Source organism: Anser anser (assembly GCF_964211835.1).
Source record: "Anser anser genome assembly, chromosome: 3".
NCBI classification, from domain to species: Eukaryota; Metazoa; Chordata; class Aves; order Anseriformes; family Anatidae; genus Anser; species Anser anser.
The window spans coordinates 85889339-85909385 of NC_139722.1; the positions used below are offsets into that span (position 1 = coordinate 85889339).

The 20047-nt window shown below is 41.7% G+C and overlaps 1 protein-coding gene across 3 annotated transcripts; it reads right to left on the reverse strand.

Moving 5' to 3' along the window:
• Positions 1 to 237: 237 nt before the first annotated feature.
• QPCT (glutaminyl-peptide cyclotransferase) lies at positions 238 to 15988 on the reverse strand. 3 transcript variants are annotated; one of them, XM_083832593.1, is made up of 8 exons: positions 15825 to 15954; positions 13043 to 13141; positions 11899 to 12045; positions 9409 to 9690; positions 6887 to 7063; positions 5898 to 5997; positions 5296 to 5412; positions 238 to 3190 (listed from the first exon to the last, which is right to left on the reverse strand). In XM_083832593.1, exons 3-8 carry the CDS (start codon positions 11971 to 11973, stop codon positions 3042 to 3044), a joined length of 900 nt encoding a protein of 299 aa, XP_083688719.1. In that variant the 5' UTR covers positions 11974 to 12045; positions 13043 to 13141; positions 15825 to 15954; the 3' UTR covers positions 238 to 3041. The 3 variants fall into 3 exon arrangements, with proteins under 3 accessions (XP_083688719.1, XP_083688718.1, XP_083688720.1); XM_083832592.1 differs by lacking the exon at positions 13043 to 13141 and having other exon boundaries at positions 15825 to 15988; XM_083832594.1 differs by lacking the exons at positions 13043 to 13141; positions 15825 to 15954 and adding an exon at positions 12901 to 13025.
• Positions 15989 to 20047: the final 4059 nt, after the last annotated feature.

Genomic DNA, 20047 nt, shown 5'->3' on the forward strand with positions numbered 1-20047 from the left:
GTGTATCTCGTGGGTGCTGAACTAGGCTGCACTCTGCAACATCTGCAACACCTTAGAGCCAGCAGAATGTTTACAATTACTACTCTCATGTGGCCTCTGAGAATTATTCCTTACTCCAGTTTCATAACCAAACACTTTCCCTTTTTGTGATATTTCAAATATATTGTATTATATTGATTGCATGCCTACTTGTTTTTAATAGAAAATTAAAGCTTCATTTTATTAAAAAAAATATAAAAAATGAAGCTGATCTGTGATTTAAAATGCGAAGGGAGAACAGAATTCCAGAATTCTGAGTGCAATATGATCACTTTTACAAAATTATTTTTGGAGTGATTGTTTACTATATATATATATATATGTATCATATGTGCAGATGATAAAGGTTCTTTTAGAGATTAGAACAGCTTTTTAGCTGCTTTATTGTAATGAATATGTTCAGAATATTTGTTAAATCAGCACAGAGTAAAATGTCTCCTTTTATATGAGGAAAATAAAATCAGTGTCATCCTTGAATGACGAGGAAAAAAGTGGTAATTTGTGTGCAAAATGTTGTAGTTATCGTTTTATATATAGATACGGTTTAAATGATGCTCTCAGGTAATACTTCAATCTCAATGAGCAGCTGTGTGAAACTAAGTGTTTTGCTGGGTCTGCTACCAATGTAGATTGGGTCCTTCAAAAAGCATATTTTGCCTTTTATGATTGTATTTTGGTGCTGGGCGGTCACAATCAAAATGTTTATTTGAAACATGGTGAATAAGAATTGCTAACTTATATTGTCTTCGTTCCTGGTGATAGGAATGCTGCCCCAGCTAGAGGAGAAAGAGGACTGGTACTTGCTGTTACTTCTGCCTACCAGAGGATTCAGCATTGTTACTCCCTTAACCTGTTCCAACTGTGTTTGCGTAGGATCGCTTCACTTGTAGGTAAATGCATCAAGCGTTAGAGAATGAGGGCTGCACACTTCTACTTAAGTTTCTTATGACAAACTGCGTTGTCTTGATATAAAAGGAGCTAGAGTTTGTACTACAATGTACATAACTAATGTATGGTGTTTTTTTTTTCCAGCTTTACCTACTGAGTAATGGCTCTTGAGTTCATTCTGTTCTGTTCCCTTCCCCCAGGTAATAACCACATGCACCTTTACGAGGACTGTGACAGGCCAGCGACAGCCTCTTAAGGGCTGGTGGATTGATTTTTTTTTTCTATTACTTTTTTTTACTTGACTGAGATGTGACAAATCCTGCTGGTTTGCGTAACTTTAAGGTTACCTGAAATCCCTCTAATGATTTTTGTCTCCTGCTGCCACCATCCAACAGGGAAGATGATTTTTAACATAAAGCCTGTCTGAATTCTGAACTGATTATCTATACTCTGCACGCCCAGATCTTGCATATGCACTTAGTGATACACACTGTTGAAACTGAAAGTGGAAGAGATACCAGTCCTGTTCTTGTCACTTGTCTTTCCTGGGTATTTTACCAAAAGTATGGACTCCTTCCTACCTGCTTTTTCTTTTTTGGCTTAGTAGCAGTGAGGACCTGTCTTGTATCATGTCTTTACTGATAATAACTTCAGGTTCTTGTGCATTTGGGGGCTTAGATTTGTAGTCACAAGGGTACTGGGCTGATGTACATTTTACATTCAGCAGTTGTAAATGCAGTTTAAATTTTTGAAATGAATGATCATTTAAATTGCTAAGATGATGACCCTTCCCTCTTCTAAAAATTATAGCTCTGTGTCTCTTTAAGGAAACCCTTTCTAGGGCTCAAATGTAGTTGAGAGGGCCCTCTTCCTGTCCAAAAAAACCAAAAAGGTAAAAGAAAAATGCCACCTTTTTTTTTTTTTTTGAGAACCACCAAATATTACAGCAACGTGTATCTCATTTCTTTGAACTGAGTTAACAACTCAGGAGTACCGCATGCTCAGGCAGTTAGAAGTTTCTTACAAAATTGGCATGCTGGACAATTGGTTTAAATTACATGGTTCAATTATGGTTTCAACTAGCTATTGAGTTTAAAAATTTAGGCTTTCCCCAGTTACGACAACCCTCTGATCCCATGTTTCATAATGAGGCCTATTTTAGGTTAACATTCAAATACTTGAAGAACCAGAGTGGCAGCGCACATTGCACGTGCCTAATGAATTTTGCAAAGTTTGAAGTGCCATAAGAGTTCGTGTCTAAAAACAAAATTAGCCGCACAAACTTGATTAATATTTCTGTATATAGCCATGTTGCTATCTTTTTCTTCATCTACAGGAAATGGTGACTTACACTGCTCAGAGTATTCAAACTACGGAGATAGTAATTTAGAATGTTATTCTCACAGGCCGAAGTAGAGGAGAATAAGATAGCAAAGAGTTCAAATAGTTTTGATGTAGTTACACAAATGTACAGTAATATTTATCTGAAAAGAAACACATCTGACCAATTTTTAGAATTTGTTTTCTACTTCAGAAGTTTTATGCACAATAGAAACATTTTTCACAAATGGTAAAATGGGAAAACAAATGCATTTTTGTTTCATCTTGAGCAACAAAAACAAATTCAGATTCATTTTCAGGCTGTCATGTAATATTACAATTATACAAAATAATACAAATTTGTATTGTATTGTTTTAATGTGATTTTTTCCTCTCTTAACAAAGTGTTACAAATTTCTCTTGCTGAAGACTGCAGAAGTTGGTTGCACTTTTTTTTTAAGTAGCTACACATGTCTGGAGGCATTTCCTACTGGGATCTTAATATGCGACATAAAAACAGTGATAACAATGTGGGAAAATTCTGGGGTTTTGTTTATTCAGAGGTAAGACATGGAAAGATCAAATTCTTTCCAGGCTGAAACTAGTTCTTTTTTAATGCTATCTTTTATTTGTTTATATGGAACATTGAGCCAGGAACAACTGAATCAGTAATCAGTCTAGCAGAAGATATCACCATATTTTCCTTCACTTTAGTGTTCTCTGATGTAATTAAATGGCAAAAGTGAAGGTGGGCAAACAGCATTTAAAATGGAGCACGATTTGTTGCCAGTGTCTCATTGCAGGTTTAGGTATTCTAGTACAAACACTTGCAGGATTTTGCTGAGATTGTCGATAGTGGTTTTGTCAAGGTTTTCTTCAGTGTCCTCCATGGTATGCCATACTTGAGGAAAAGGAGATGGAATCAGATGGAGGACTGGAACCCCTGTGAGGAAAATAGTGATATTTGGAGAAAAAATACTGCACGAGTTCTGTTAATCAAATTGATACATCACCAGTTAATGATATTCAGGTAACTACTCAATACACTTACCTTAGAGAGGAATGTGTGTCATGGTGGTTTCCTTTTACAGTCTCTTTTTTTGAACCCTGTGACTGACTGCAGCCTATCTGTTTGATTGTGTGCTTCCTAAAATCGATACTACCCTCCTTTCCCTCAAGTACTTCTCCTTTTTTAAGGCACGTGTACCTAATAGTTTTACTGTTGTGACACCTGCCCTGTTGTTTGATACATCTTTTTTAAGATTCCATGCATTGTAGTTGCAAATACTGTGTTTAGTAGCTAGAGAAGGGCAAAGGATCCATTGCAGCTCCACAAACCCAAACTGATTAGCATGTTCTCATGCCAGTGTTAGGTTTGAACACTTTGTTGAAGCAGTTTTTAGTCTTTTCCCTAAGTGGTAAAAACAGTATTACTGTGTTTTTCTTCTAGAAAGTAGAAGCACTATTATCCTCAGATAAAAGAACTTAAACTTTAAAGGATCTGTAATACTGTATATACATATAAAAAGTCACTGATACATTGACACGTGATGCAATTTTTCTGTAAAAGGAATTAAATGTCTTCTGTTTCCTGATCCTTCTTTGGGGGCAGTGGTGGAGCATTGTTTGTCTCCAGCCTCTTTCCTGTTTTATTGCTTTTCCTCTCTAGTTTTTCAGCCAAATACCACAGAGGAATATTTTATTCACTAGGCATTGTTTATGTTATTAGAAAAGGTTTTGAGGTGTAGTCCCTTATCAGCTTCCCTCGTGTAGTTTTTTTGATATCCCTGTACATGCATGTGTGAGCTGTGTAGATTTCATTGGACCCAGGCCCTGCCTTGCTGTGAAAAATGAAAGGTTGATGGAGCTGAAGAGACAATGAGCAGGACAGTAAGTGAGGTGTGACTGATCTTGTGCCTGCTTCCAGAGCTGCATGCACATTTTGCATTACTCAGTAGTTAGAGAGCATAAGCAACGTTAAAATTAAGGACTGGATAGGAAGGGACCTCCCTCCTTTCCTAGGTAAATACACTCTGCACTGACCTCATGCCACACTCCTTTTTGCTTAACCCTTCTCTAGCAATATGACTCCTGTAGTCCTTGCTGCGTGTTGAGAAATTTCAACTAGAAGAATGTACTAGTTATATCCAGTATCCTTCCTTGGCCCACGTTAGTTTTGAAGTTGCTGTACTGAGTGCTTGAATAGGGGAGATCAAATCCATGTCCTGCACTTGGCGAAGTGCTTCAGTCATTGACCTGTAGCGGGGCAGCACCGGTATAACTGCTTTCCCTTTCTTTGCATCCCAAGAGAAAAGAATGAACGTAGAGTCAGAGGGCAGTAGTGTAGGTGTCTGCCAGGAGAGATGCTCAGGTAGGAAATTCCACTTTCAGGTACGTGCCTAATGCTAGGAGGGATTTCAGACATACTGTGGCCTTTGCTCTTCCTGCTGACTGCTATATGCGCTTTTCCCACCCCTCAAGCTTTCATGTTTTCAATTCTTTTTCAGGATTTCAAGTTGTGAAATCTGTTTGCTATAGGGAATGAGGATGTCTGATCTGAATATATGAGTTTTTGCAGAAGTCAGTGCCTTCAGATTTAAACACGTAATTGTGATCATTAATGTAAATTTGACAAAAGGTCTTTAGAGGTTTTTGTAGTCTTTGAAGTAGTGAAGTGTCTCACTATTTCTAGAAACAGTAAGTAGCCATAACTGGCCAGTAACTGGCATAATGTAGCGTGCAGTGATATCCCCTTGGGTCAGAGTTACCCATTTTTGTAGGATGCTGCACTGGTGGCAGAAATTGCCGTTATTTGTGTGCCCTTGGAGCTGTGCTCGTGGAAAATGATGAAGGGCATGTTTTATCTCTGCTTTTGCTCTGCTATGTTTTTCGAAGCTGTGACTCTTGACCCTCATAATGTTGGATTTGGAAGCTTCAACCTGGGGCACGTAAGCTTGAAAAACAGGTTCAAGTGCACTTGCTTATTTACTAAATGGAGCATTTGTTACTGAAGTTATATTTTCAAAGTGGTGTTAGAGCTGCCAGTACCTCTTAATAAAAATGGAACGTGGTCATCTTCAACCAAGCCTCGATGTAAATTATTCTGGAAGTACTGCCTCTCAACAAGGTGATTCTTCAACAGATTCATGCCATGTAGCTTTTCCTCTGAAATTCACAATGAAAGTGGCTGTTAATGTTTCTGGACAATGTGAGGCATATTAGCACATGGGGATTATTCTTCCTCTCACATGGAAGCTTTTTCCATCAAAGAAGAAAAAGGAGCTGGGGACTGTCTTTTGCATTTGTTTAGTATTTAGAAGACCTCAAGACTTGGTGGTGTTACCATCACTTTACAGAAGTGAGAACTGAAACAGAAGTGAAGCATTTTCCAGGAGTCACAAAGCAGCAATAAGAAGTAGAACCTGTTTCATGGCTTCCAAGGGTCTGTGAGTCTTACTCAGATATTTATTAATTAAACCTGCATGAAGATTTCAATATTTAAGATGCACCAAATTTAACATTTACGTTATTAAATATTATAACTGTAAACCAAAAACATATTTTAAAAATCTAATTTACATGGCTTCATTCCTTACGAAAATACAGGCTAAGTTTTCAGATTTGTCAAGAGCCCATGCCCCTCTCCTTACCAATTGCTTGAAGCCTCTGAAACCATCGGATAGTGTTTGGAAAATAATTGGGAAAGACTGGGTTTGGTGCACCAATTAAATCCAGTAGTACAAGTAGGTCCTACAGAGGAAAGAAACTTTAATACAGAATTCTTTACATCGCTCCACCACCAGCAGCATTAATGAAACCTCGTGGTTCCTGTACTGGTCATGACTAGGTCTTTGGCTCTTGCCCAAGATCTGGCTTTTCTACCATGGTGCCTGAGAAGAACTCGTTAGCAGAAGCTGACTCAAAACTAATGCATCCTGCTGTCTTTCCAAGGAGGAAAAAGGGAAAAAAAGGAAGAGCGTTTCTCTGTTCCTCATTCTGAAACAGGCTGTGCTGCTTTCTTTGCAGTTTGTGTGTTTCATCCCTTTAAAAGAAAAGCTATGGTGGGGGGGGAGAAAAAAAGAGGAAATTGCTTCTTCCCTGGAGAACAACAAAGTCTGTCAAGGGAAAGACATTTTATGAGTCACGAGATACAGTGACAGAAGAAAAGTGTCTCAGCAATGAGTTGGGAAACCAGAAGGCAGCAGGGAGGGGAGGAGACAAAATGTAGGAATCAAAAGGCAACACAGAGAGCTTATTGTAGCTTAGCGCTGAGCGGTCTGAAACCAAGGATGAACTCGGGGGGATTTTTCAAAGACTCTTAAGTTCTGTGCTCTTTCCTAATCACTTTGAATGATCTCTGTTGAAGGAGATGGGTATCCTAGCTTATATTCTGATAAATCTGTGCATTTTGATTTTTCTAAAGCTGCTCCTTATACTTGCATGGAAAAGGTCTAAGTGGATCCACCTGAAAAAGTCTTGCCATTTCTGTATTTTATCGTCTCCTAAATTTCCCACAAGTTTACTTCTATTAATTCTGGTGAGGTTCATGGTTTCTTAGGAGTTAGGCCAGTTATTTCCAAATTAAATATTAAAGAATTGGAACTTACTATTACGCATTATGTAGGTGTAGGGCACTTACCATGCCCTGGAGCTGATTTGTGGTTGTTGAACCAGGCGGATGTGGAGTAGATACCATCTTCTGAGCCAAGTGTTGAGACCCATAGAGGGAATCCGAAGGGGACCACTGGACAAAAGCTTCTTCACCATCAAAAAAAATAAGCTGAAGTGAAAGGTCTGGTCTTGATGTTGAGCTGGTCTGTTGGAAGAAGTTAAAAGTAACATAACTGATTCTGGCTAGAGCATTAAGTAAAGGACAAATGCTGTAGTCATAAAAGCTGCATCGGTGCAGGTATATTCTCAGGGCACCCTATGCAAAGCCTCCTATGGCTGTTAATCGCAAACACATTATAGTGTGGTAGTGATCAATCATTATTATTTATCCAGCACAGTGACATGTCTCCAGCCTGGTGTGATATTTGGTTCTGGTTAAAAGTTTAATTTCTGACTTTAGTGGACATGAGCTGTGTATGATGAGACAGGTTTGCAAAACCAGGTAGCCAAAACCCCATTTCAGATAACGGGGGAGACATGTCAGCAACAACAGCTGCTGTGAGTGCTAATAATACATGACTGTGCCACAAAGGAATATTATTTCTGCTGCAGTTATGCATCAGTGGAGGTGAATTACGTAAAGTTCGTTTCACTGAAGGACAAAGAGCAGTTAGTCGTGAAAAGAATGATCATTTCTTTTCCTTCAGGGGGACTTGCAACCATCTAGGTAACTTTACCCTAAAACCAAAGCACAGACAGTGGAGTGGATACACCCTTCCTCTTCAGCAACCAAAAATAGCATAGTAATGGAAACTGTTGAGAATATATATGATTATTTAGGGTGTGAAATTTCTTCTCGATGTAGGAGCCTTTTTTCTCTCTATTTACTAACTGAAGCCTTGTTTGCTCTGGCAGAGTTTCTTACTAATCAACAGCATGGCTAAACCCAGTTCAGTTCCAGTACATGAACAGTTTCAGGAACTGTAGTCTTGGCAGTTGCCATGAATATTTTAATCCCTCTATGAATTAATTTTACTTCAAGTGAAGCTGCATGATGTGGTTAAAAAGGTGGGGTTGCTGGCAACGGTCATGTCCTGTATGGGCTACACCTCCCAGCTCGCTGGAGCTGATCCAATACAAACAATAGAGGAAAACCTCTGTAAAGTGTCACTCACGTAGGCAAGATGATTATTGATTATGCTTACAGTAATGTATGGATTTTTCTAATGGCAGTGCCTCCTTGCTGCCCTTTGTCCTTTGCACTGGACGGAGCACCTTTGATACCAGTTGTTTTGCGTTACATTTTGGAGCAAACTGCATTAATGCCATTTGAATTTTAGAAAGCAGTAGTTTTAATTATTATTACTGCTCAGCACGTTGCCAGGTCTGGATAATGTAAAGAGTTTTTTTTTGCCCTTTAATTTTAAATTTACTCTATGTAATTGGAGAAACATCAGGGTAAAGATCATGGTTTCAAGTCCAAGTATAAATAGATCTGGCTGAAAACATAACAAGGTCTGTTAAGCTGCTATGAGCAGAGCGAAAAGGTCATAGCTAATGTATTAAGCAGATGGATCCCAAAGTGTATTTTGTTACAGGAGTGTACAAACGATAGCCTGTGTGAAGTAATTAGGTTGCCTTTTTGTCAAGTGCTGTCATCTTACGTGATTAAACAATCATGAAACGATGTATTAGTTGCCAAAAAATCCAGTCCTTAAATCAGTGTACAGGTTGTTCCATAAATAACAAGCAGGCAAATTTATGCTAAATGAAGCTTCTTCTAAATGGAAGCTTGCGTGCGTGTTACAGGAGTGCTTCATTCTGTGACTAAAAACCTTGGCATATTCTTAATCTTTCAATTCTAATGTCAGAAGGTACCAAATCAGTTTCTGGAAACAAATGAAGACAGGTAACCGTAGTACTTGAGCTGAGTATTCCAATGCTTCGTAAAGCATTTGAGAAAATTTTTCCTGTGAAAGCTCTGTTGGTGTTTGGGAATTATTCTTCTGTAAATAGTAAGTACGGAACCACTAGATGGCACTCATGAGTGCGTGAAATAGCTTGTAGAGCTCGTAGGATCAACACATTCTTGTGCCCAGCAATGGCAGAGCTTTGAAGGACATTTTCCTACGGTAGGAGACTGATAACATGATATTGTCACTTGCATTGTTAAATGCAAGATTCCAAAAGAAATAAAGCATTGGTACTGGATTTGACAAGAACTTCTCAGTAGGAGTCTGTTGCTTTTCATGTACAAAGTAGGATTGTATCTAAGTCTATGAAACTCGCATTATTCACTTATAAATTGTTTTTATATGGTATATATTAGATAACTTTCAGATAGTCACACTTTCCATATCAAGTTTTAGTGTGCCAATTTACTCTACAGTAGTAGTAGCTACAGCTCTCTGGTTCCTCGTGAAGCCGATGGGAGTTTTACTATAGGCACGGTGGTCAGAGAATCAGACGCAGACTGAAGGAGAGAACATGGAAAAACCTTCAGGTCTATTGCTATTGCAAAAACAAATGAAAATGAAACAGTCAAACTACCTTGATTGCCTGAAGCTTGTTATCCAGGGCCCGTGCCAGCTCCAATATCATAGCACAAGGCACGGCTGAATCAGTTGCTCCTACAAACACCCTCCCGTGCCATTGCGGTGCAAAGAATTTTGAGTCGTAGTGGCAAGCGAGTACCAGATGGCGTTTTGCAGAGGGGTTGAGAGTACTGATAATATTTGAAAAGGTTTGATATCCATACGGCGTGTATCTCTGAAATGTATCTTCTTCAATTTCCCAACCAGCCTGTAACCTTTGAAGGCGATGCTTGATGTGCTGCAATTAGGAAAAAAAAAGTATACCAGATGAGTATCACTTGCTTAAAAAAGATGTTGCAGACAAATTATCAGTAGCTAATTAATCGTAGTGGCACTTAAGTTTATTTCTGGAAGCTCTGATAGGTGAATGTTATAGAAAAAAAAATTAATGTCACCATGTGAAATAAGCACCATCTTTGCTACCTTAGCCTACCCTCTGACTGGCTCGCTTGCTTTTCATCTCTCTATTTCGTCTCTTGTATTTCGAGTCTGAGAGTTTTGAATGATTGCTCATCCATGTGACATGTTGAGATCTCCATCTCTGAAGACTCCAAGCCAGTCTCTTCCAGGTATAACCAGGATAGATTTAATGTTTGTCTACTCAGATCTAAACTCACTTCTGTCCTTAAGTGTCAAACATGGCTGCAGAGAACTTGTGGCTATTTTGACAATTACTATGTATAGATACGTAGCAGTATAAATAAAACGATGGTTTAATTTTTTTAACTTCTATGAGAAATCTGCCATTCAAGTGCCCTAAGTTGTTTACAAGGCTATGAAAGGCAGTCTGGGTTCTTGTAAACTAAGGAATGAATGATGCATTTCATATGTTTAAAAATGAAATCCGTGACAAAAATGAAGACAGTAAATCTGTATGAGAGATTGCTCCTTTTAGGTAACTTCCTACCTTAAGAGAATACCTCTAACTACGCCAGCTATACTTAGTACAGACTTCTGGCTAACTCTTACTAGAGGGCCATCTCTGTTGAGCAACTTATTTTTATGGGTCCCCAGAGTGCTTCTTCAAGGCAGATTCTTCTCTCTCTAAATAAACATTCACAAAAGCCTCTAAGGGGAAAAAAGAAAATAGACTTTGAAGACTTGTCCTGTTCTTAGTGAAGTCAGTGGGAACGCTGCCATAAATTTTGTGCTGGAACAAACTTCCGTTTTGTTTGTGGTCACCTTCCAAAAGCTTTTATGGCATTGTATGGTCTATCCACTATCTGTAGGCAGAGCAAAGGACTTCTGTTATGGATTAAGAGGAATATGTAAGCCTGGGTGAAGTTCCCAGTGTGCTCAATCTGTGACTGGAACTAGCCCTCTCCGTTAAAGGAATCTGATACTTTTTTGTCTTCATAAAGAGATGTCACCCATTGCATATTCTGTTGTGTTTTTTCCTTGGTGGAGGTCTAATTTAGTATATGCTGTTACCTTGTAAGAAGATGATCGTTTTTTTGAACATGATTTTTGGTTTTCTAGCCTAGGCTGTGCTGTTTTTTTTGTTTTGTTCTGTTTTTCTTACTTTTTCCCCTTTCATTTGGCTGCCTTCCAGGGTATCACTAAGGAAACCACAGAACTAAATCTATAGACACACAAAGCATTAAAAAGCTGCTTTTTTCCAGTCTACCAGTTGCAGAGTGGCAAATGAACTTACTGTAGTTAGGGCTGTCTTGGAGCTGTTGAGTCACTGCTTCAAGGATAAATGAAGGCTAGGGAGATGTTGCAAGCACTTCCAAGTAAACTCAGCTGTGCCAGTGTCTTAGTCTCCTGACTGACTGATGTAATTCAGAGTGGGCAGGGTACACAGGAGGGCTTGGTGGTGTTAAATCCTTGTGGCTCAAACACAATGTGCTGGAGATCTTACCAGCTTGGGGCCAGGTGCAGTGTATCTGTGTTAGCCCAATATTAACACGCAGCCATTCTTGGGCCAACGGGGATAGTGCTTTGGATTGTCATGTTGACCATTGAGGCTGCCTGCCAGTGTGGGCTTCTCTGATCCCTTTTAGTCCTTTTTGTTTTTTTACATCCATCCAAGGCAACATTACAGGGGAGTGTAACAGCACAGCACTGCTCCAGAAGAAGAGAGGTGTGTGGGGAAGTCATTTAATTCATCCCCATGCAGGGTGTTCGAACCAGTGGCCAAAATCCTGCTCACGTAAGGGAAAGGAAACGCATTGTGCTGTATTTTGGTTACCAAACCTTGGGGCAAGCTTTTAAATTTAAAATAACATATTTAACATACAGTTAAAACCAGATTTTCTTTCACTTTGTGATGCAGGCCTAGGAAGTAATGATAGCTGAATTGCGAGCTGTATCTTGTAGGCACTGCGCAGTCTAGCCTAGAACAATGATAAGGTGCATCCTGTGTCCCTTACGTGGTCACTGAAGGCACTATCTGAAAATAAGAATAGGTGTTCGTAGAGGTTTTCAGAACCTGTTGTCTTACCTGCCGTACGGCATAGTTTCCTGGTGATCCTGAGTATCTTTCTATCAGGATGGGGCGCAAATCATTTTCCCACATTTCAGAAACATCGGTGTTTTCTGCAACTTTTTGAATAGCATCAGAATGTAAAATTCTTGGCTGGTGAGAATACTGTGGAAGGGAGAAGGAGGAAAGATTGCTATAACTGTTACGAGACTTTTTAAATCATTTTTCTTCTAAATTACATCAAATAATACTTTAGTGTATAGGGCTTTTTCATTTTCTGACAATAAAGTTATTTAAGAAAAAGCTTTTCTGACAAGGAAAAAAAAGGACTTTTTTTTTTAAGTTCTGTGGCTTTTCTATCTTTGGTTTCCATGTAAAATATACTAGTATTAAAAACACAGGAGAAATTTTTACCTACTAGCCATACAAATTCAACCCCTAGCTGGGTTCTCTTTTCTGGTATCTTAATTCTGTGTATTCTACAGTCATGCCCTCAACCATGTTACCTTCAAATAAGGTTTCCTTTGTGACAGACGTGACAAGCTTTATTTTAGTAGCAATAATATTTAGCTTTATGGCCTGTCTACATTATGGGGGGCATTACTGCTAAGAAATGCATAAGCTACTTTAGTCCCAGAAAGAGTGAAGCTGTGTCTTTGTGGCCTCTGCCCACAGTGGTGGTACTGGTGTGACTACACAGCACAGTGCAGCTCCTTCAGAGCTAGCCTGGGCATGCATCAGCTTTGTTAGCCTCATGGTAACCCCTGAAGTGGCGGCTTGTCCCCTGTGACAACAGGTAGTAGTGCTACCTCCTCAATGCTGTATTCTTTTCTGTTGCTTAAGGGTGGACCTTTAGAGCTATCTGAGGTAACCCTAGAATACTTGAGACATCCTCGTGGGGCTGGCAGGTGCAGCAAGGATGTGGGAGAGCCTTGTCATGTCCTAGAGTGGTAGCTGAATGCCAGGTGGGAGACCCACGGACATCCCAAACGCCCCTTTGGTTGCCTGATTTGAACCTACCCAGTCTCTAGCATTTGTCTTCTCAGGAGATTCCTGAGCCACTCTTGTTCTTAGTGGTTCATATTTTAGGCTCTATCATAGGATACTCCTATCGTATCCATTCCTCATTTCCATCCTAGGGACTTCCTTCTAGTCCTCTCACCCAGCGGAAGGTCCTAGTCTCTTTGTTCGTTCTTTGTTCAGAACTGCCGTACGTGGTTATCAGACTTGCTGTCCTTCAGTGTACCCCGTCTACCTCATCCTTTTTGAAAAGAGGAAAGGGAGAGAAATGGGAGTGTGAGAGCACCATAGCTTATAGTGCAGGATAACAGTATTTTCTACTTCGTTCCTTTCCTGTCTTACAAATGCTTAACAGTTGAGTTGCTTTGGGGCTGCTGTTGCATTGAGTTGATATTTTCATAGATGCCAGCACTGAATATCTTAACAAAAGATGATGTAAAAAAGAAAATTCCCTCTCCTTTCCCACTTACTCATGTGCATCATTTCACAGTGGTCTGGAATGACTGCTGAAACTCATTTATTACCTGGTCAGCAAGTGTACTGACCTTGAAATCTTCTGCAGCTCTGTATAATAATCTTTTATCTTAATTACCCTGACAGATAAATAGTCTTTAAAAAATGTTTTTTTTGGGTCTCACTATTGGTAATTTTTCTACTTCATTTGTCTATGCTGGGCAAAGCAGGCACCAACACAGATATTTTCTAGACTTCACTGTAAACATTTAATACAACCCTTCTCTCTTTTCCTGGCTGTTATCTATGTGAGGCACTTTCCACCTCAGTTCACTGGTGTCCACCTCAGTTCACTGGTGAAATCAAGTGGGGGGGACACACAAGGATACTGAGTCCTACAATGCCAATTTCAATATAGTATTCAAGTTAAAAACGGAATTTTAAGGCTATAAGGACACTACATTTTAGGATTTGCAGTTAACATTTTTAACGTTAACAGATTTAGAAATGGGCTAAAAAGATAACATTTCATCAGATATACTTCTACAAGTTTTCCAATTGCAGAAGATGCATAAAATGTTTCCATTTTTGAAAGACTAACAGTTCGATATAGCAGAATTTACACCAATGTAGAAAAGGCACAGATGAGAAAGTGACAGAACTGTTCTGTTTAGGAGAGAGAAAATCTACAACTACAGACTTCAGAAGTGTGGGAGGACAAGTTAATTATGGATGTTCTGAAAATTTGAATAAGTGAAGGGCTTGATGAGAATGCTGAATCATGTCCAGCCTGTAGCGCAGTAGAGCATGCCTGCTGGTTGTGGCCATGGAATAACTTTGCAAAGAAACATTATTATTTAAGTACAAATGTATGAAAACACTTCAGAAGAGAAGGAACAATTTGCATTCCTTGTAATGGAAATATGCGCAAATTTGGGAATCAAAAGGAATTGCAAAGGTGGTCACAAAATAAAAGCATAACAGAATGAGATCCATAAGTGGCTCATTCCTTAGGGTTGCTTGATCCATATTTCCTCCATGGCCATGGCAGTGAGGCAGAGCAATGTGTTTATGGCATGGTTACTATTAAACCTTTTGTACTAAGCGGAATAAAACTGCAAGATTTCTACTACTTCTAGCAGCCCATGCTTTTCTTGCTGATTTTGATATGTTTCTGCTCAATGACAATGGAAGTTTGTTTCTCAGAGCTTCTAAGTTTAGACCCAGTTCCTCCTCCCCAGTGAGCTACAGCAGCAGGAGGGAATGGTCGGTATGCTCTTAAGACTTTCAACTTCTGGCTCATACTTGCCTTTAGGGAGAAGGAGAAGAAGTTGTCAAGGGACAAGAATTTGATGAGAAAGAGGAAGTGGTTCTTGGTTAGTGTCTGCAAGGGCAGAGGAGTTCAGCTGCTATGGTTCTGCGGTTAGATGGCATTACATCATTAGCAAGCAGACTGCCTGGTTGGAAAGGAATGACGTAAAGAGTGCATTTGTGTGGGTTAAGGGGGCTGAAGAAAGAAGCAGCAGTATATATATATATATATTCTTGTCTATATTATAAGCATATAGATTCTATATATGAGGCAGATGTTATATATAGAGATAACATGACTAGAACAGAATGACAAAGTTTCTCTTGATTTCTTTTCTTTTTCTTCAAAAAAAAAAACCACCCACCAACCCTTCATTGAATGGCATCATGGAGAAAACGGATCGACGACTAAAGCGGAGGTGAGTGGAAATGTATGAAGGAAGTTTCCTTTCACCCGTTTGTCCTGGCCTCCGATTTAGGGGTGAGGGTAACACTGCGTTGGGGTGGTAGAGCTGTGCCAGTTGTGGGTGACCGCTGGGTTCAGCTCTTCTACAGCCACCTGAGGATGGGCCCTAAAGGAGGGTTTTCTATTTTGGAATTGGCCAACGTTTCAATTAAATGAAATCCGCCATTCTATGGTCTGCTGTGTCCCTCGTGATTTGGTTCATTAAGATCTATGCCAGCGTTTCATAATCGGGCACTAAGAGTTGTCACATGGAGAACGAAGTAGAGGTTTTACTGCTGTTGATTGTTCCTTTAGCGTTATATTGAGACTGGTTTTCTCACTGTTTCAGGCACCGCTGTAGATGCATGAGAGCCCGCCGTGGCCCCACGCGATGCTACCCTCCTGTCTCCTCGCAAACCAGTTAGCGGGAGCCATCAGCACGCTCCCTGCTCCTTTCTCCTCCCCAACAGGGCATGGCTGGAGGACGGGCCCCCCGCTTCCCGGCGGCCGAGCCGCCCTGACCGTGTGGGGCCGGCTCCCCCGGTGCTGCCCCTCAGCCTCCCGCCCAGCCGCCCCCTGCCCCAGGCGGCGGCCATGAGCGGGGGCGGCCGGACGCCATCTCCCCTCACACCTGCGCCCGCCCTGCCCGCCCCGGCGGCGGGACCCCTGCGGGGGGTCCGTGGCCGAGGGGAGGGGAGGCGGAGGTTAAACCCACCTTGAGCAGCGTCCAGCCCGCGCCGCTCTCCCGCCCCTGCGCCGGGGGAAGCCAGGAGGCGGCGGCGGCCGCCAGGCAGAGCGCCCCGGCCAGCCCCGCCATCCCGCTCCTGCCGTCCGGGCCGGAGGAGAAGGGGCAGTGCTGCGGCGGGCGGGGAGGGGACGGAGGAAAGGGGAGGAGGAGGAGGAAGGAGGGTGCCCACGGCGGGAGGAGCCGTCCCCGGGGGTGCCCGGCTGGGTTGGTGGGGAGGGGGCTGCTGCGAACGGGGCTCTGGGGAGCGCTGGGCCGGGGGCTCTGTGGGGCGGCGTTAGGAGCCCCGCGCCGTCCTGCGGTGGCGGTGGGCCGCTGGGGACAGGTCTGCCGCTGCGAGGTGTTACCGGCTGTACCTGCTTGTAGCTGTCCTCATGGTGCTTTCTGGGCCTACAGTGACAGCTCCTGCTACCAGAATTTGTGCCGAGTGATGTCTAGCAAGAGGCCGGTTAAAATGGTTGAAGCCAACTGAAAGGCTTCTGAGCATGTAAGCCCTGTAGGTCGGACAGTATCACCAGCCTCGCTCTGTGCTCTCATGCAAAACGTCTGACGTTTTCATCACAGATATTCCAGTTAAAATTCACAACTTTCACACTTTTATTAATGTTCATACTTAATGCTCAAACGAATTGAATGAAAAGAAAGTCAAAATGAAGGCAGAAATGAAGGAGGGAGCAGGACTACTCATCCTGCTGCTCTTCAGCATCATACTGAGGAGCCCCATCCTGAAAACTACAGCTTTGCAAGCATCTGAAGTGCCTGTGAGGCTGCTTTTAGTGAACTAGAGCCGTTTGTTGATTTGCAGCTCCCTGACCCCAATTCCACAGGTTTCCTAGAAAAGCCGGTGGATCCACAGCCCAGCATACCGATGGACTCGCTGGTGATGATAGTTCTGCTGCTGATTCAATGTCCTTGTAAGCTGATACTAAGAATTTGGCTGTAACCAAATTTATATCAGTGGCATTCAATTTTCACACAAGTCCAAATGCAATGAGTAGGAGGAATGTGCGATCACTGAGATCACCACAAAAGACCAGTGTGGGCTACAAACATTATCAACAGACCCTTAAGCAAAAGCCCCATCACCTCAGCAGAGACCAGTCATGGTAAGTTGCTGTCCATCCACCTACCAAGACAACAGTGACCCTAACAGGACTGTATAACAGAACAACAGCCTGTTCCCTTCAGTCCTAGCTCTTGTGGTTGACTACACAACCCTGATGCTGGACAAAATTTCTGGCTGATGTGCCGGAGTTCTCATACAATTTAGCAGGAAAAAAAAATACAATGTGTGCAGCAGAAATTTGCCAAGAATATAAGCTTGATTCAGGACTAGCTAATACTGTCTTCCCCCAGGGGACCATGGTCCCACTGAGGGCTACAATTCCTTCGCAGAGTACAAGTACGGCAAGTGTAAAGTCGGCGTAAGAGGGCATTGATCACACCTCCGTAGGAAACGCAGATAAAACGGTAAGTACTGGACCAGATATGTAAAGGTATTGAAAAGGATGTTTTTAAGCTTTTTTTCCCGTTCCCCCAACCCATTAGTTCAAACAGTGTCATGCTTGCTGTTGGCTCTTTGGTAGGAACAGGTTGTTTGCTTTTGTTAAAGTATTAGTGGAATTGGTCAAGGTCATTAACCCGGGAATTTAAGCACAAAAGCTGAGAAGAAATGGGGACAGTGCTCCCTGATTCCACTTCCCAGTGAACTGAAATCTGGCCGTTAGCCTTTCTAAAAGTAAACCAACTCAGTTCTTTGTCAAGCACAGGTTGGCTCATGTGAGTGAGTTCTGGTGCCTGCCCAGGGAAACAGGAACATTAGAAACCCGGCAGGGGAATCAGTAAAGTTGAATCTGAATGCAGCGTGTGATGGAGACCTTTTGGGGGATTTTTAGACAAAAACTGCTTCTGGCTTCACAAAAGACAATATACAGAAAATTAGAAATGGAAGCTGATGCCTTGACTTTCAGTTTTGAATTTATTTTTTTAATCTCGCTATAAATATGCAAATATATCTGGATTAAAATCAGTCTGGACCTAATATGAATGTGTTGTACATGTTTTATTTCCACTGTAGATGAATGCTTTGTATCGAGATTGAAATGTCAAAGCTGATTAACATCTGTAATTGCCACAGAGAGCATAACAACACTGAAACACAGTTTTCTTCCCTTAATTGAACTTGCCATACTAAGATTCACTTCAGCAAAGCAGTTATGTCTGTTCTTAAATCGGTCCCTACCCAGCCAAACAACACAACATGTTTAACTTCAGGATAGATTTTGGTCCGTATTACTTTCAAAATTTGGAAGGGAGACCTCCCTCCCTTCCCATTCATAACTTCCCCCAGGAGTTCTCTGTCTAATGATATGCAGAAGAACAAGGAGGCAAAAAATAGTAATAAATTGAAGTGAAGCATAAATCAGAGCAGTACACAGCTGAAAAGGGAAATATGTAACTATTTAAAAAATAATACACCAAGTTAAAAAATGGAACCAAAGGTGATGAACATTTTGTTTTCCAGTGATTTATAAAGGAAAAATGCATTGTTTAGTCCTATTCCGTGCTACCAAATTGAAGAGACGTCAGCAAATTGCTCAGCGGTTAGCTGTTCTATGTATCTAGTCAGTTTACTAGCTTGTAAAGCAAGTAGATGTAACAAGGTATCATTTAGAGGAAAAACAAGTAGGTTATTTGAAGAAAGCCATATGTTATCTGTGAAAATGCAACCTGTGTGTTGCTTCTCCCCTGCGGCCCAGCAGATGCAGCAGTGAGAGAAGTGCACAGGGAACAGCACCGCCAAGGGCTGCGGGCTCCACACACTCCCATCTCCACGAGCCGGTGGAGCTCCTGCACCTTCTGCCTCTTCAGAGACATTTTGGACGCTCGGCTCTTGCAGCTAATGGGCCCAGGACAGGGAGAGGAGTGAGCGTGCTTTGTTGTGTGTTCAGTCCCGCTAACAGGAGGTGGTTTTGTGCCCGAGCTGTGGCTGGTTTCCCCACAGTGGCACGGCAGCGGGTACGTTATGCAGGCTGGGATTTCCAGAGTCTGCAGCCTGGCTGCTGCGTGTTCAGAAACAAGTGGGTGGCTCCTAGAAGCCGGAGCAGAAAGGCAGCAGGGCCGGTGGATGGCTGATGGAAGCACGCAAGCCTGGAGGTGCACCCCGTGCTCGTGTGCATCCCGTGGACGTGAACCACCACTATTCATCCAAGTCAGCCCACCCGCTGCTGATTTCTGTGGGTTTTGGAACAGGGCCTCTTTGAGGCTGTGAAAGCCCCGGGTTTGGTGCTTCAGACTTAAGAGAGCCTGTTTCCGTGGGTGTATTTGCAGGCAATGTTTTAGTAAACTGAGTGTGCGGGTGAGCCCTAAACACTTATTTAGGGAAATTACTTTATGTTTGTCTCATAATTGGTAGAGGAGGATGATACGATTTGAGTGAGGCTACCCACCTGGTAGGCCTAAGGATTCGTGAGACCATTCTTTAAACTTGCGGTGGGTACGTGAACTCCCAAAGGTCAATTATATATAATTAATAATATAAATATATATTTTTCAGTGGATTTATGGCAGGGTAAATTTGATTCCGTGTGTTTTTAAGCCTGTACTAAACTTTCCACTGCTTTTTTGGAGGTAGATTTTAGGACAAAGTTCAGCTAAGGGCTCAAACCGAGACGATGAGGTAATTACACAGAGACATCCACATTGCAGGATTTTATCCAAACCAAACCTGAACTCCTAATTCTTGTTCAGTTCTCCTACAACGGGGGTGAGGAAAGGAGACCATGAACTGAAAAAAAAAAAAAGATGGAGAAAAAAAAAAAGCCTTTTAACTGTTTGTTCAAATAGATATTAGTTCCTCTTTCTGCAAGCATTTCTTGCAGAACATGCAGATTGTGAATGGGCACATTCGCTAAGCAAGAGCAGCGTCAAAAGCAGTGAAAAATAATCATGGCAGTATACGCTTATGGTATTTCTCAGACAAATGCACTAGTCAACTCTCCTAGGACATTGCCTTCTTTGTAACCCAGTCAGATGATATGCAAACGTTCCAAACACCAGGCTGGTGAATAGAAACGAATATATTAAGTTTCCATTCACAGACCCAGAACATCCAAATGCTATAAGCAGTGATTTCGAACTGGGAAAAACTGGATGGGCTTTTAGAGTTATAAAACAGTCGTTCCACATGCCCC

Excerpts from the sequence above, each read along its gene's own strand:
- QPCT (XM_083832592.1), bottom strand. The coding sequence starts at position 15,926 with ATGGCGGGGCTGGCCGGGGCGCTCTGCCTGGCGGCCGCCGCCGCCTCC. Across the intron at positions 7,064-9,408 it reads ACAAGCTTCAGGCAATCAAG|ACCAGCTCAACATCAAGACC; the intron begins GTAGTTTGACTG and ends TTCTTCCAACAG. Across the intron at positions 5,413-5,897 it reads TCAGAGGCTTCAAGCAATTG|AGGAAAAGCTACATGGCATG; the intron begins GTAAGGAGAGGG and ends TGTGAATTTCAG.